Source organism: Cibotium barometz, chromosome 26 (genome assembly GCF_041138505.1).
Source record: "Cibotium barometz isolate CiBa-2024 chromosome 26, ASM4113850v1, whole genome shotgun sequence".
NCBI lineage: Eukaryota > Viridiplantae > Streptophyta > Polypodiopsida > Cyatheales > Cibotiaceae > Cibotium > Cibotium barometz.
This window is the reverse complement of record NC_141071.1, coordinates 39,858,678-39,876,462: the sequence shown is the minus strand read 5'-3', so window position 1 is coordinate 39,876,462 and position 17,785 is coordinate 39,858,678. Positions and strand designations below refer to the sequence as shown.

The 17,785-nt window shown below is 46.0% G+C and overlaps 1 protein-coding gene across 7 annotated transcripts in view; it reads right to left on the bottom strand.

The window, feature by feature from the left end:
• LOC147623959 (MBOAT (membrane bound O-acyl transferase) family protein) overlaps positions 1-17,785 on the bottom strand; it is a 123,710-nt gene that overhangs the window by 37,834 nt on the left and 68,091 nt on the right. For 6 of the 7 annotated variants that reach the window (XR_015269238.1, XR_015269239.1, XM_086820618.1 and 3 more), the window contains 6 exons: positions 14,768-14,860; positions 9,785-9,866; positions 9,624-9,701; positions 9,245-9,320; positions 3,302-3,351; positions 3,150-3,208 (listed from right to left, as the gene is read on the bottom strand). Coding sequence is in view for 5 of the 7 variants with exons in the window: in XM_086820618.1 (XP_086676744.1) it covers positions 3,155-3,208; positions 3,302-3,351; positions 9,245-9,320; positions 9,624-9,701; positions 9,785-9,866; positions 14,768-14,860 (433 nt within the window). In the remaining 2 variants the exon portion in view is untranslated. Of the gene's footprint in view, positions 1-2,964; positions 2,984-3,149; positions 3,209-3,301; positions 3,352-9,244; positions 9,321-9,623; positions 9,702-9,784; positions 9,867-14,767; positions 14,861-17,785 lie in introns of those variants that run through there. The other variant, XM_086820619.1, reaches the window with a different exon arrangement.

The following is a 17,785-nucleotide window of genomic DNA, read 5'->3' as shown; positions in this document are numbered from 1 at the left end:
GGTATACCATCTATTAGGGGCTGATGCTCCTCTCATGTTCCATGTTCTTGGTATTCCATGATGAAATTCTATGGACACTTTTGTATCACCCCAGTGAGATAGTTTTGTTTCGTTTCTATTTTATTTTCTATTCCATGATGAGATATGCCATGGACATTATTGTATCACTTTGGTCTCATAGGCCCATTGGGTCTTTAGTAGACGCTTAATATATCTTTCTTTCTCTCTCTCTCTCTTATTGATGTATTGTAGGGCTAGATACTTACCTTCAGTTCTTTCTTTTCTTTTCCAGACAGTGTATCAGATGTCACATGGTTGTAACTTTGGTCTCATAGGTCACTTTGGCCTTTTGAAGACGTTAATATAACATTTCATTTCTCTCTCTCTCTCACATGGGAATACACCTGTATTCAGCACCCATATGGGCACATCTTGTTGCGCCCATCAACACTAAATAGATTTTCAGTTACAAATAGTTAGTTAGATACCACAGATCCTGATTTGAAACTGCTGTTTTGGTCTCATGGGCCATATTTGGCCTCTACATAAGAAAGCCCTCAGCCATTGCCTAAAATCATCTCATTCTTCATAGAATTCAGCAATAGATTAGTGCAAAAGTATGTGTGCCTGAGGCCTTGGTCTTGTGCATACATCTATTCAACCAAGCACTCTTTGTGCAACAGTCATGGAAATCAATATTATTGTCATCATCATCAACTCATAGGCCCCACATTAGGGCAGGAAGAGGGGTCCCATGCCCTCCATACATTGAAACCAAGAGCTGTAACTGCAGAGTATATAAAATGCATGAGGTCAAGATGGCCATCCTTCAATGCCCAGCATATTATGATACTAGAAGCTTCTTTCTGCCTATTGAAGGAGAAATTTTGTTCTCTTCGTTTTGTCATAGAAAACAAGGACCACAGGTGTGGGGTACTCTTTCTGCATGAGATGTAGAGACATAGTGACCAACTCATGAGGGGCCAGCGGAGGCAAGAACATAGCCAGTGTTAGACACTCCTCACATCTTTCTTTCAGAGCATTGTGCAGCACCGAGCTTGAGAGCCATGTAGAAAATATGAAAGCAAGAGCAAAACTAGAAATGAAACAAGAACAAATGAAAGACAAAGAGTTACCTTGAGATGAGTGTAGACAAGACACAAGATTGATATATTCATTGATGTGACACATACAATTTATAGGTGAGAAGTACAAGATTGAGTAGACTCACTTATGGGATAAATGTAGAGGTGCCACATGGCACTAGACTCAAGACACAAAGACTGAAACTAGACTAGAGAAATAGTACACCTAGTGTGCACTTATTTCCAACACCCTCCTTAAGTGGACACTAGGAGGAAGACAAAAGACAAGACTATAACATGACAAAAGATAAGACCAAGACAGAGAGACTACACAAGGATTGAGAGACAAGCTAGAAGACAAGATGGACAAGACTAGAAGACAGACATAAAGACTAATAGACTGAGAGACAAGACATGAGAGACAAAAGATCCTGAGACACCCCTCCTCAAGTGATATCCTCATATGGGTCCACAAGGATAGGGACAAGATGGATCTAAAACAAGACACAGTCAGATTGATAGACAGATAGACAGACAGACAAGACTAGATAGACAGAAGACTGACTGTAGACAAACAGATGGACCTTGAAGACATCCCCTCCTCAAGGGCAATCTCTGCCTCTTGGGTAGGGACAAGAGAGGTCAAAAAAGCATAATGAGTAAGACACTAGAACCCCTTGACCTACATCATCGATGGTCAAAGTGGTAGACAAGAAAAGGTGAAGTAATCAGAAAGCCCACTCCTCATCATGTGAGGAATGAACAGCAAGATCTGCTGATGTAGATGCTGCAGCAACATGGGCTGAGGTAGATGCAGGGGCTGATGTAGAGGTTTTAGAGTAGCAGTCCTTCTCCCGGTGATTATCACGGCCACAAATGGTGCATGGATGAGCCTCGAAGCAGTCCTTCTCCAGATGATTAGTTTTCCCACAATGGGTGCAAGGCTTTCTTACTTTAGAACCTCCTTTCTTTGCTAAAAATGCAGTGTCAGTTACCTTTTGTTGTTTTGTTCTTTCCTCTTCTTGGAGAGCATTGATGATACCTTCAAGAGTAGGATTATTGTGATACTTGAAGGTAGTGACAAGAGTAGCATAGGTGTCAGGTAAGCTTTTGAGAAGCACAGCAATAGCAATATCTTCGGAGATGGGGGACTTCACTGATGCAAGCTGAACCATAAGACTGCGAAAATAATTGACATGAGAGGCTATAGTAGCTCCCTCCTGCATATATAGATCAAAGAATGAGATCATAAGTGCAATCTTAGAGTTTTTAGAGCGGGGTCCAAAAAGGGTATCCAAAGTGATCCATGCTCGAGAAGCAGACTGTATGTCGGGGATGTGATGAATGTAATCATCTCCAAGACCGAGCAGGATGATAGCATAGGCTTTGTCATTCTTGGCCGTGGGAGCATAAGTGATAACTTTGTGCACCAGTACACCACATGCATAGAGAGATTCCAGCTACATGGAGTTTCCATCCTCACCTCCAAACGCCTAGCTGCTTCTGGATGCTCTTGGACAAAGACATGCAAAATACATCGAAGATTCAAAGCTCAGCAGAAGAGACCACCCTCCACGTGCTGCCACACTCAGACACACTCCTTGGGAACAGAGGACCATTTATTGAACTTACAGGAATCCATGAGTTTGGATGTCAGGCTCTGCCTTCATTGTGTTCTAGATGCACTTGACAGTTTCGACCTATTTTTCTTTACATCATGCTTTGTTTAGGGGGATGCCTTATGCCTCTCCCACCATAATATTCACACGTTGTATCATCATTGGTAAACCTTTATTTATTTATTTAATTATTTCTCTCTAGTAGTTACACAAATTATATCATCATTGATAAACCTTTCTTTCTTTCTTTTATTCCCAACCAATGATCCATAGAGCCACCTATAAAATCCAGTAGTTTGTCAAACTGGAGGGCCATGCTCCATGCCAATTTGTGCATTGCAATTTGAAATTTCTATTTACTTTTCTATCGTTACATATTCATGGCAAACTCTTTAATCCAAGTGGCTTCACTCCTTTGTCCCCTCTATAAATAGTTGAGGAATACCTTCTTCAATCAGCCTGTTTGATGGTAGTCACTTTCAACTCCCGTACATGAAACATCAGCTAGACAAAAAATAAACTAGATTAAGGACAAGCTTGACAGACACTTTTACAGCTTGCATAAAGGCCATCTAGAAGCACAGAGGCAGATTTTACCTTTGTTCCAATGTAAAAGGAGCACAGTATGCCAATTGAGGCAGGAAGATCTGCAACTCTCAAATCAAACACCCTTTGTTAGCAATCTCATATACGTTGGTCACTAACTGCTAGGTCTCTGTAATGCTGCATGGTTATGAGTATTTCACATACAGAACCAAGCAGTGGAAATAAAACAGATAATCCAGATTTGGCTACAAACAAAAAACAAACCAATAGAAATCTGAAGGTCATGTCAACGGGTCCTTACACAAGTGACTATAGCAAAATGTTGCGCAGAAGGGGGGGTGAGTTCAAACTCGGGATACATCCCCCCCTTGAAGGACACATGTAAGACCTTGATCCCGAACAATCCCCTCCTCAAGGTATTACCTCATACTATGTCAAGGATAAATCTAGGCTCATCGCTCTAGTTTCTCAAGCCAATTATGGAATCCCAAGGGTAGAGTACACACAGGGATCAGGTCACAGACCCCCAACAGAAAACAGCACACAGCTGAATAGAAAACAACACATAACTTGGACTTTAAAAAGGCCTTGAACAAACATACAGACATTTGACATACACATGACAACACACGTTTGTGCTCTGTGGCACCATATTTATCATCACCACCCCTTGATACCAACTTGGCCTACTCATTTGGTGGATCAAAGGTGCATGGCATGGTTGACAGATTGCGCATGTGGACAGCATTCGGACAGAAAATGGCCGGCAGCAGCTAGGTCAGAGGCCACAGAGGAGGACAAAGTGGGATCTCGGATAGGTGGCGGTAGTGTGGACAGCAAAGGACAGATGCAGACGTGGCTGTTGATGGGCAGCAGGCGGAGAGTAGGCTGCAGACACCATTTGCCACGTTGCTGTTTCTCTACGCTGCTGCCCGCACAAGTGCCATCTGCCCAAGCTGGTAGCCCCTGCGCAGCCCGAATACTAGGCAGCTAGAAGGCAGAAGAGGATGGGGGGAACCGACTGACGAACCCCCGCGTAGGTCACAAGGTCACCACGAAACATTTCACTATCGAAACGAAACGATGCTGAAACGATTTATTTTGGAACAAAACGTTTCAACACTAGATAGGTGGACAATGAAACGTTGGACCGAAATGATCATATACATAAAATGTGAAGGTATTGGCCAATAGTTATAAGATGATATTAGCATATTTATCATCATTAAACAAAGAAGACATACAAAAGAGAAGAGAAAAGAACAAATAGGATGAAAGAAGGAAAGTGGAAGAGTTATAAAAGCTAAAAAGCACACACAATCACAACCTTTTTTCCCAAATGAAACGATATGGTTTCAATGTGCACATGAAATGTTTCAACACTGAAACGTGAAACGCGTTTCATGGTGACCATGGTAGGTCAAGGGCTCTAATACCAAATGAAGGACACGTCACAAGTATAATCTAGGGTTGCAGGTGGCCAAGCTACCGGGTCTGGAACTGGAACATCATCATGGCATTTATCATCATGGCAATTAGTTTAGAAAAGACTAATTAATGTGAGCAATTCCACTAGTGCAATCATAGGTGAGTTCTCACATGTCTAAGTAGTACGAGGGTTTGGCTTGGTACTTGACATGTGTATTTGTCAAACCATAAAATGAATACATGCTTGTTAAATGAACCCATGGATTACTCAAAAAAAGACTATAGTTTTTATTAATTATTTAAAAGATTTTAACGAGAGAATTGCAAGGTCAAACTTGAAAACATGAGTAAATATCGGGACATGGACTTAATGTGGGAATGTGTGGAGGGCCATTAGTTACGTGCGATTAGTAAGAATGAGGTTGAATAGTAAAGGCTAAGTGCAGCTAGCTCACTTTCATTCAGACTCAGGGTACATGTTCACGCCACTCACAGCCTCAGCATCGACGATGTATGATATCTGATATCCCTCTTATGGCACTGGATGGAGTTAGACATAGATCTGCATAGCATGCTTGTACTACCCCTTCAGCATATAGAGATGCATCTTGCCTTAGCACTCCATCCACATCCCCACCCCCCTTTATATTGTTTGTATATGAGCTCCACCGATCCATGATGATTCACAGTTGTATCCAGACACATGCACACTTTTTCTTTTCTTTCTTTTTCTTTTCTACCGATGACCGGAAGAACACAGTTGTATTATTTTTTGTCTCATAGGCCGACTTTGGCCTCTCGTAGACGTTAATATATCTTTCTTTCTTCTCTCTCTCTCTCTCTCTCTCTCTCTCTCTCTCTCTCTCACACACACACACTTTGGTCGCATAGGCCCATTGGGTCTTTAGTAGGCGCTTAATATATCTTTCTTTCTCTCTCTCACTCACCCTCAGCTCACCAACGCAACTGCCTGGACAGCCAAGCTTATGGGAGACACCTCATACAAAAGATCAACAAGTTGCAAATGGAAAATGTGATGCTCAAGGAGACGTTATCGCAAACAGAGGTTCATCTCACCGAGATTGAAACCCGCCTTGCCATACTTGAAGACAAGCCAGATCCCATCTCTCAAGCTAAAGAAATCGCCACCAAAGTTCAATCCAAGGTGAAGAAGAACTACAAGTTGCCAAGGAGAAATTTGTCGAAGCAAAGCAAGGTACGACTAGTGAAGTAATTTTCACAATAAAAGAAGAAAAGTACCAAAAGGCAATAGTGTCCCACATTCACGTTGGCGATTTACCCGAGGGGTGTCATCAAGTGGATGTGATCGAACCAGACAAGATCAAGGCTGACAATTTCATCACTGAGGCAGAACAAATGCATAGGAGATTAACCCGAGTTCTCCCGTTCGTGAATATTGGGAAGCCGTGGACAATAGAAGCAAAAGGTAAACATGCCATTATGAAGTATTTTAACAAACAAGAAAAGATAGAAGTCCTTAACAATCCAAATCTCTCAAAGGTACAAAGCAGTGGATTACATATGGGCTCATACCCACAAAGCTGAAAGAAAAGAGAGAAGAATTAGCTAGAGAAGCAAGGAATGGGCTGTCTACCGTGAAGGGCAAGCTATCATTGAGGAGTTCCATACTCCACGGCCTCCTCGATGACCCTAGTTCTATAGCAATATGCTTGCTTAGTTCATTTTTTGAGTTGGTGACTATGAGCACATTCTAATGCATGTGTACAACCCAAAGTGAAATATATGGAATTGATGTACATGTTTTGTCCCAATGGACATTAATATATATCTTTCTTTCTTTCTTTCTTTCTATTAACACTAATCCCTAGGTAAATGTAGATATGTATGGATCATGATAAGGATGACAATGATGATCTGGATTAGTGTTAGTTTTTTGTTATGTTGTCTTTTCTTTCCATGTTGAGATTCCATGGACACATTGTACACCTTTTGTCTCGTAGACCCCTTGGGTCTTTTGCAAGACGTCTTGCGGGTGGTGTGCGGGTGGTGTGCGGGTGTGTGTAGAGATCAAAGCTGTCTAAGCTTTAAAATATTTAGTGAGCAGGAGCCTCCTCTTGCCCACAGTAGGGATTAGTGTTAGTTTTTTGTCATGTTGTCCTTTTTTTCCATGATGAGATTCCATGGACACATTCTACACCTTGTCTCATAGACCGGTTGGGTCTTTTGCCCCCCCAGCGGGCCCGCCCACATGGCACGTGCGCATTTCCATGCCATACCCCCACCTACACCCTCTCCACCCCACAGTCCTCCTTTACGAACCCTTGCCATTCGCTCCATCTAAACCCGATGTCCTCTTCTCCACCAACCACCCTCTCAGCCCACCACCCTGCTCTTCATTCGCTTTGCAGCCCTCCTCTCGCGCCTGCTGTGTGCTGGTGGCACCCAACCCTGCCTGCCCACGCATGTGTGCCTAGGTGGGCCTCTACGCCCATCCCTTATCCGTATCCCTCCTCCTGTGCTTCCCTGTCTCCCCATTTCTGCTCCACCTCACTCTTCCTCGACAGCTCCCCCAGGAGTTCTTTAACAATCTTTAACAGTTGGGTGACCACCATTGGTTTTACCCCCTCAGAGGACACTCATGGCAGCCACTGCATCTTCCCTGTCAGAGAAGATTGGTTTTACCCCCTCGACAGCTCCCCCAGGAGTTCTTTAACAATCTTTAACAGTTGGGTGACCACCATTGGTTTTACCCCCTCAGAGGACACTCATGGCAGCCACTGCATCTTCCCTGTCAGAGACTGTCCCCAACTGCACATTTTCCGATGCAGATCTCCAGCTCCTAGCCAATGTGCTTCATTCTTTGGAGGCAGCCACTCTTGTCTGCAAACTGGTCGGCAACCAGCCAATGCGAGGGAAACTCCGTGATCTTTTGCAGGCAGCCCTCATTGGGGACCAAGGATGGATCACAAGCATCCATTTCCTGGGCAATGGTTACATCAAGACTTCTATTGACTTGTAGCTCTAGTAGACAGCAACTCGTCGCAGAGCCGGATATCAATTAGGGAGGCACATGCTTTCTTTGCCAGATGGGACCATAACATTTCTCCTGATGATGACCCTCTAGCCGGCGTCACCAGCTTCCTCGTCACCATATGTTTCCCCGGGCTACCTAAGGCGTACTTGGAGCTCCCTCCAACGATTGGGAGCACCTTTGGGCAAGGTTCTTGAGTCCCTTCCAACACCGGCCGCAGGAGTCCGGCCAACAGAGTCATTGTTGGCCCCCCTTGCGTGTCGCTTCTCCCGTGAACTTACCCCATCAGATTGCGATTCCCCACCTCAACGGCACCTATATTTTTCAGCGGGTCAGATCTCCAGGCTTTCAAGCCAATGCTTCCTCTCTCACCAAATAGGCCACCATGCTCATGTCAACCCCCAGCGCCACATTGCAGCACCCAAGGCAACTGATGCCCCCACAATCGTGGCTCTAGATGCAGAGCTCCCGCCCAATCCTCGCCATTCACAGCAACCCCCCCTTTTCTCTCTTCGGTACTTGCACCCAAGGAGTTGCAGGCCCCGCAGAGCAGTGGCAGATTGTTGGCGGCGCCAGTGCAACCAGGCCCAGGCACAGCACCAGCGCTAGCGCCCCTGCCACCACCAAAGCAGTCACCCTGCCGCCGCCAAGCACCCCCCAACCCCCACCACGGCAGAGGGCCCACTCCCGAGGAAAAGGTCGCTTCAGAAAACTGTTTCAAGCCATTGACCTCCAGACGCACTCGACCAGACCCACCTCAAGCTCCGCTTTTCCCGAGGATCATCCCCAATGCCCCCACGGGTTATGCATTATGAGGACCATACATGTCTGGGTCTCCTTCTGGAGCGTCGTCGCCACCAGGAGACCATACTCAGACAGCACCTAGGGAGTCAGAGCCGGCAAGATGCCTCTCAGACAGAGTTCTTCAGATTGCATTCGCCCACACCAGAGAGTATCATCTAGTCTTTATAGCATCCGGGGATCATATAGATCAGAGACTACGTCCCACCCGCTCATGAAATCTTTCGGCCCCACGCACCCGTGGCATCGCTATTGAGAGAGTGTGATCCCTCTTGAGAGCCAGACAGCCCTGCCTCTGGGAGATCGAAGGCCTTCCGCCTATCAATTGCAGATTCAGATCATACACCATCACCATGGAGAGGCCACTCCACAGGCAGGGGATGCCATCGCGGCTCTACACACAATTATGGAGGAGGATGGTACTATCATTGCATAAGGAGATCTGGGACACATTCTCAAGTATCTCTGGCCATCTTACTGTGGGGTTTTCAGTACCACATGTACGTGGGAGGCCCACATTGTATGCGGTTCTTTTGTTCATTTCATTTTTAGTACCTTTCTGTTTACATGTTCACAGGCTACAAATGGAACTCTTGTAAGACATGTTGTCTCATGGACCCATCGGGTCTTTTATACACGTTGATAAAAATTTTTTCTCTTTCTCTCATGCATGTGTGTGTACATACTACACACACACACACACACACACACACACACACACACAATCACACATAACCCACAAAGGTCCTTACTTTTTCGTTCCATCATAGTTTGTAGAAGCCAATGCATTCTGTCCGGGCCTACGACGAAACCAATAAGGTTGGCTGTCTGCAGTACAAATAAAGACCACAAAATAAATAGATGCACTTGTCTTTGAATTGTTTTCATAACTTTTGTTGTTTAAGGAGCTAAAGACATTGAGCTTAGATGTAACTAATTTTAAGTAAGCCTAAGGCATTGGTATAACATTTCCTCAAAGGCTTTAATGCCTTATTTTTGCATGGGCAGCCAGGCCTTGCTTGAGTGGGTATCAAACCACCCTGCCCAACATGGGACAAGTTCCAACCCCAATACCTTTTATGATACATAACTATCAACAACCAAAAAAAAAAGGGAGAATGAAGCTCGCACCATAAGACCAGTGATATTAAATGCACCTCCGATTGCACAAAGTTCACGGTATAAGGCTGACTCACGTAATCTTTGCATCTGCATAAATGGGAAAAGATAAAGCATCTGCAAGAAAAATCCTCTACCCCAAACACTTTGCTAAAGCTCACAATATAACCTACCCTAGTTGTTTGCATCAATGATTTGATGGAAAGTTCTGGAGCCATTAGTAGACAAGTAACCCAAGCCCAAGACAAAAGCTTCCTGCAAAAAATCAAATCAAAGATCTCTCAAAAACCTGACATACTGCTATCCTAAAGAGAAACCATAATATCAAGCTCATTCTCGCATTGAAAAACAATAAAGGAGGTCACCAATGATGTGGTTATTAAGGCTCATTAGTAGCCAGCCCCAAGTTTCCTGTGGCATCACCCGCACTCAAGTTCAATCAAGCTTCATCCCTTCAGGTTATTGCGGTATTAAAGATGATCACTACCTCCATAAGTTGGTCCTAACAATTGATCAGCTTCATTTATACAGTCAACAAACAACCAGACTCCGTAACATCAAAGGATTTCTAGGTTGCTCCTTTCCCGAGGCTTCCAGATAGAGACGTTACTTACACCTTTGAGAAAATGATGTTTTGGCTCAACTTGATGGCAGATGGAATTTGTATTCCAGGGTACCATTTGCTGGCTGGTTTTTTCCTGCAGGTGCAATTGTGTGTATCAACAGGAAGAAGCTTTGCAGCTGAATGCAATTCTAGATTTTTGCCCAATTTAAGGGGCCGCATCATCATCACCGAGCATCACCCCAAATAGGGCCACAGGGTCTATGAGACCACACAGTTGAGGCTAGCCGTATGGAACTGCAATGGCACTATGTGGTCTGCCCCAGGAGGGATGAATGAAACCCTCACATGTAGGGCATCATCTTCTACACAGAGACACACCAGAGGCCCGAGGGGGGACTACCATCATACATAGCGGGTTACGAGTGAGAGTCAGCCTTCCGGGGTGAGACCTGCACATCAGGAGGGGCACAAGGCTCCGGATGCATTGCGGTCCTCTAGAGATCACACCTCGGGCAGATTCTTAGCATCGTCCTGAAGGATGAGAAGGCACGGTACCTAAGGGTAGGGCGACAGCTGACTGGAGAAAAAGCTATCCATATTGCAGTATGCTATTCCCATTATGCTGAGTAGCATGGCCAGTCACCTTTCCTACCACTCTACAGTGATATCATGGAGTTCTCTTGCCTAAGTGAAGTCCTACTGCTGGGAGCCTTCAACGCCAGCACCGGGAGCTGCCAGGTTCCTCTACTTGATTTGGGTGACCCCATTGGACAGCAGGAGCTGGACATCAGTGACACTGGTCTCATGAGATCATCACAGGACAGGAAGGTGACAGCATCTGGGAGATACCTCCTAGATCTTAGAGCTGCACATCATCTCCTTATTTATAACAGGATGCCCCGCTGGCCCTCCTCAAGCACCTTCACCCGCTTTCCACACCGAGGCAGCTCCAACACCATGGATTACCTACTGGGATCTCCAATTTGGCACGCCTCATCCCTGACTTCTCCCCCCCACCACCCCCCGTCGACGCCGACCACACCTATCTCTACTTCACCCTCATGTGCACACTAAACGACCCCCCTTCACCCCCCCCCCCCCCCCAAACCAACAACCCCCATCACTCACTACACCTAGATCCATTTTGATCACGAGCTTGATGGTGTTTACTCAGACTAGATTACATCACTGCCAAGATCTGGACCCTCTTGCCCCACTTGCCACCCTCACATCCCAGCTCACCACCATCCTTCACACATGTGCCACCACCTCCTTCATATACAAACCCCGCTCCACTGCCAAGTCACCTTGCAGCACCATGCCCCAGAATGGTTGGTATGACGTGGAATGCCAGGGCACCCGCTCACATCTCAAGCATGAGGTATGCATTGGGAAAATCTGGAGGCACTTAGCACAACAGATTTCCCAACACATTACAAAATGCAAGAAACCAGAGTTCTACGCTCGGAAAGAGGATAAATTATATCGACTCTTCCTAGGGCCTAACTGCAAGTGCCAAGGACGCTTGGAGAGAACTAAGTGACAACGCCCCTCCACGCCCATCACATGCCCAGACACTTGGTACTCATATGCACATTGTCTCTTATCACATCCCCTGCCAGCCATCTTTACCTCCCCACCCCACCAGCTCCACTTTCTTCACACCGGGCATGGTACTCACGGCCATTGTAGACTAGGTAATGGGCAACCACCGGATCACGAGGGACTCGCCACGAGTACATCTCACATGCCGATGATACCCTAGCACCCCTACTAGGCTAGATGTTCAATAGAGCCCTTTCTGAAGGATTTTTACCCTCTTGGTCCACTAACACCATCACCCCCACTCTCAAAGCCAGAGATCCACTTGACCCCAAAAACTACAGGACGATCATAATTGGCCACACATTGGCCAAGCTATATGGATCAATGATAGAGAGACAGCTCAATTCCTTTGTGGAGACAAACGGATGTAGGGCCCTACAATGGGCAGGCTTCTGGAGGAGCTACTCTACCCTTATCCTTCGAGCCCTCATCGAGAAGGGCAAAGCATGCCATCAAAGAATCTATTGCTGCTTTGTGGACTTTTGCAAAGCTTGGATATTTTTCCCCGGGCCCGACTACTAGAGCACCTACAGGACATCACGGCTCCATTCGACATGATTTGGAGCATCATCGCTCTTTATGGCTCAGTCACAGGACGGGTGAGAACCCCAAGAGGGATGTCACAAGAGATCTCTAGTATTATTGAGGTGAAACAGGGCTGCTCTTTATCACCCACTCTCTTTGGCCTTTACATTAATGAGATCTCAAGCTTCATTGACAGATTAGGCGGGCCAGGCGCTCCACTTGCAAGCATACTCATTCCCCTCCTAGTTTATGCAGATGACATTGCGCTCATATCAGATTCAGCCAAGGGACTTCAGAGACACCTCGATACTCTACAGATTTTCTGCAAAAAGCGAGATCTCAATGTTAACCTTGGTAAAACCAAGGTCATAGTTTTCAACACCTCCCACCCCTACACATCCACATTGACCTTAAGGTATAGGGGAGCCCTGGTGGAGATTGTCCCATCATATCTGCACTTCGGAGCTACTTTCAGTGGCCCCCGCTTTACGCACTAGAGTGACACGGGGATATGCAGCTTTGGCCCTACTTGAGCGACCGTGCTTCTAGGCCAATTTCCAAGAGCCCACGACAAAGGGTTGCCTCTTTGACACCCTCATCTTTCTGGGGACGAGATCTATCAGGATTTAGACCGGAATCGACACTGTTTGGAGAGGCCCCAGCTCGTGATATTCTCTCGCATGATTCGCAGCAAACCATCGGTCCCATGTGATCATTCAGGCACAGATCGTTGCAACCTCAATAGTGGTAGATGCAATTTTTAAGCCAATCACATACCTCCACCCCATCAGCACGATGAACCCCCACAGATACCCGAGGCTTGCCTTGGAGTCCTTCCGATAGCTCTCCCTTGAGGGTGACACTGGAGCATGGTACACCAAGTTTCCACCTGGTTCTCATGACACGGGACCCAGATGGACCACCTCCCACCTCTTCAGTACAACCTAGACTCCTCTTTTCTCCAGCTCTCCCATGACGACGTCAACAGGACTATCCGGTTCCACCTCCTTAGCCTCCACATACACAGCACACGGATTGCACCTTCGGAGCTTCCACCGAAGATGCACTTCTACAGAGATCATTTCCTCGGGCTCACAAAGGATAGCTTCATCCAGCAGCCACGCTACCTGGGTATTCACATGTCACATGCCATGCAGATCACGAATGAGCCAGGTACGGGTATCCTCCCGCTGCCTACAGGTGGAGACAAGGCAGGCAGAGCGCATATTCAGAGATGGAGAGCTCATACGGAAACCCCGCGAGGAGAGGAACTGCAGATTAAGCCACACAAGGGTCAAGACTAAGGAGCACTATACCTGCCACCACTGCCCAGTGTACTACAAGATCCATGGGAGGTACCAGTCTCTTCTGTAAGGGTTGTCCCATTAATCAGGATCATGGACTTGACAGACGAGCGCTGCCTTGGACTCTTCCTACAGCAGCTTCGAAAACACAGAGATACACTCCCAAGAAAGTGCCAGCCACAGCCACGACCCCTCCTTCCTCACCAACGGACCATCACCAGTTTCTTCCGGGCCTAGGGAGAGCATATCAGCATAGTAGACCCCACGGGTGGTCCACCAAGGACTGACTTTGGAATGGGCTTGTGGGACATCAACCACGACAAGAAGTCTTTGATGCAAGAATAAAGAACAATAAATTACAGGATGGTGATATTGTAAAGGAAATTTGATTCTCCATCTACATCATATCTCATCTTCCTAACAATGCCATGACGGGGCATTTACATACAAGTAGATTATAGAGCCCTTCTCAAGGAAAGTCTTCAAAAACCTAGTCCCAAGGACTCTTTCTCTAGCAAAAAGATTTCTACAGAAAGACTTTTTCTCTATGAATTCATTCCAAGGATAACTTCCCAAGGCTTTTACCACCATGTTGCTACCTTTGAGAAATTACCTTAGAGGAATGACCCTTGCATATTACATAAACATTATTGCTAGGTCTAACAAAACCTTGACCCTAAGCCTTTTATTGAATAAGCCATGGGATTGATCCAAGTCGCCCTATATTGGCTCCACACATTTATTTTGACAAGACCAAAAGAACCCTTAACACCCCCACCACATCCACAAGATAATTTGAACTTTAATGAGATACAGAAACTATCTTCTTTGAGCATCAAAAGAGAGTAATCATATAATGAAGCATGCAACCTCTTTCACGATGGCACTTCTAAAAGGTCATGCTTAATCCTACTTTGTTAGATAGATGGTGGCTACCTTTTTTTCCTGATCTTCCCTGACTAACAAAAAATCAACCAGCAATGTCTAATTCCCACTTCATACATTAGATTGCTTTGAAAAGAAAATGGGTTTTTAATCCTTCAAAGAAGAAATTATACACTAGAATTAAAACCTTGAGTTTACCTCCTTTAAATTCCGATGATATCATCCTTTCAAATACTCGACAACATATTTTTTGAAGAAAAGAAGTCCTTTACCATTCCAAATCGTGCCATATTGCAACAAATGTGAACACTACCCAAATGTTCAGAAATCTCCAACGAGCTCCTCCCAAAGGGATGTATAAGTATCTAAAACAAGCACATAAGGCTAAAGTCAAAAAGCTAGCATAATCCCTCTACAAATCAGAGTCTCTCTCCCTCCCTCTCTCTCTCTCTCTCTCACATTTTATTCTCACTCCACATTTTCCTCTTGATGACTGGAGGAACATCATTGTACTACTTGTTTGTCTCATAGGCCAATTTTGGCCTCTTGCAAACGTTAAAGAGGAGCTCGTGAAGGTGGAGGACAAGCTCGGCACAATTATCAAAGAAAACAAGAAGATGGTCGACTCTTCCGTTACCGCAATCATAAACCGCCTCTCCAAACTCGAGAAGAGATTTGACAAAATCCAAGAGCTCGAAGAGAGATCTTCCAAGCAAGAGGCTGAGATTTCAGCCTTAAAGAGGAACTAGTGGAGGCCAAATTGCATGCTAAAAGTCAAGCGGCTGAAATCTCAGCCCTCAAAAAGGAGTTGGAAGCCACTTCAAAAAGCAAGCTTGAGGATGGAAAATTTCAGCCCTCCTTTATTGAAGAGCTGAATACCATCAAGGAACAAATGAGGATCATTCGAGAGGAGGAGGAGCAACATAAAGAGAAGACATCTTCATGGGTGGAGGTGATCACAAAGACACAAAAGAAGATGGACGAGGCGGAGAAATGGATCGAGGTCGCCAAGAAAGGGAAAGGTAAAGAATCGCCACCCATCCCCACTCCCACCATCATCAACATGACCCTTGAAGAGGAGCAAAGGAGGAAGACCCGGGCCTTACATGTATGAGTGTCCGGTCTAAAAGACCGTGATGATGCGGAAGGGGAAACCAAGGAGCTCTTCTCTATGATGGGCATTGAAGCCATGCACACAAAGGCATGGAGAGTGGGAAAGAAGAGAGAAGGTAGTGGCGAATCTTCCAAGGAGAGAGCACTTATCATTCGTTTCCCCTCCATGGAAGCGAAGAAGGACTTCTTGAAGAGACGTCCTACACTCAAGAAGACGGGAATATTTCTTGGACATGACCTCACACTCTCGCAACTTGCCCACATGAAAGAAGTTATGCCCGAGATAAGGGCAGCCCGAGAGAAAGGGAAAGTGGCCTTCTATAGAGATGGTAGAGTGGTGATTATGGAGAGGCGCTCTTCATGACGGCGCGAGACCTATGGGACTACACTCAAAGTTGCTACTTGGAATTGTAATGGATCTCTACGCCTTGATGTAGGGGCTTTTGAGGATAGTTCCACTGGGAGGGACATCATCTTCTACTGTGAGACGCATCAGGCTCCTGGACAGTCCATGCCACATGTTAGTGAATACCGATGGGAGACAGCTTGTAGACAGGAGACTCGTTCAGAGCATAGAGGACGAGGCTCAGGAGGAGTCGCAGTATTGTTTAGAGAGGAGCTACAGCCACTGATTCATATAGTCCGCAGAGATGAGCAGGCTAGGTACATGTGGGTTAGACTGAGGGTAGAGACGGGCAGATATCTCTACATTGCTACATGCTATTTTGCTCCTAGTACATCAGTGTATGCATCACCTAGCGGGCAGTCTCCCTTTTCTATTTTGGATGATGACATTTGGGAGTTCTCCGGGGATGGTGACATCATTCTCCTGGGGGACTTCAATGCCAGGACCGCCCATAACCAGACAGTATTTTATGATACCTCAGAGGAGATGTTGAGGGAGCTTGATGTTAGGGGTATGGGCCTATCTAGACTCTCACAGGATGAGGAACATACAGTGTATGGGCGGTATTTGATAGACATGGGGACTGCACATGGATTGGCCATCCTGAATGGCCTACAGAGATTCCCGACATCGGGCGGTTTCACTAGCTTTCCACATCGGCATGGTGCTAGTACAGTGGACTATGTTATGGCTCAGCCGAGTCTCATTCCCTCTTTTCAGGATTTTATGGTAGGCACTAGGCCGGTTGGAATAGCAGTGGATCATGCTATAATGTCCTTCACTCTCACATTTCAGTTCAGCACCGCTCCATTCGGACAGGTCTCCACACACACTCGTTATACCTTTACGAGGGAGACTGACACCGTGTACACGGATGAGATATACCGACGCTTAAGTGCCGAGGAGCCGGGACGGCTATTAGATGAGCTTACTCATATATTGATAGAGACGCTTCATGCTGCAGCATCAGAGGCATATCCCCATAGTCAGCCTACACGGAGACGATCTGGGAACATGCCCCAGAACAGTTGGTATGATGAGGAGTGCAGAGAGATGAGGATCAGATTACAGAGAGAGGTGCTCATGGGTGTTACCACTCACAGACAGTCACGGATTACCTTCCAGCACCTAGTGCGACGGAAGAAGAGGGCTTATCTTGCTCAATTAGAGAGGGATTTGTATCAGTTATTTATGAGTCAGGACTCAGGCGAGGCATGGAGACTATTCCATGAGCATTCACCATCACCAGCCATTACCTCCACAGAGATTTGGGGTGAGTATGCAGCATCCCTGTACACAGCACCAGGACAACCGCCCCTGCCAGACCCATCGGAGCCATGCCTAGAGACATGTGCTTTCTTTACTGCTGAGATGGTAAGGAAAGCTATTGACAGGATGAGGACTGGGAGAGCATATGATCATGATGGTTTGGTAGCAGAGCACTTTATTTATGCCAGAGATATGCTTGCAGAGCTTATTGCTATGATGTTTAACCGAGCCATGTGTGAGGGTTTTCCTGAGACTTGGAATATGTCCACGATTGTGCCTATCTTCAAGTGAGGGGATCCCATGCTTCCTGGGAATTATCGTACCATCATGATTGGTCACACATTGGCTAGATTATATGCATCTATTCTTGAGTAGGAGTTGATTAGATGGGCAGAGAGAGAGGGCATACGTGCATCAGGGCAGGCAGGGTTCAGGAGAGGTTTCTCCACTCTTGACCATATCTTGACACTCAGAGCTATTATTGAGGAGGGCAGATTATATG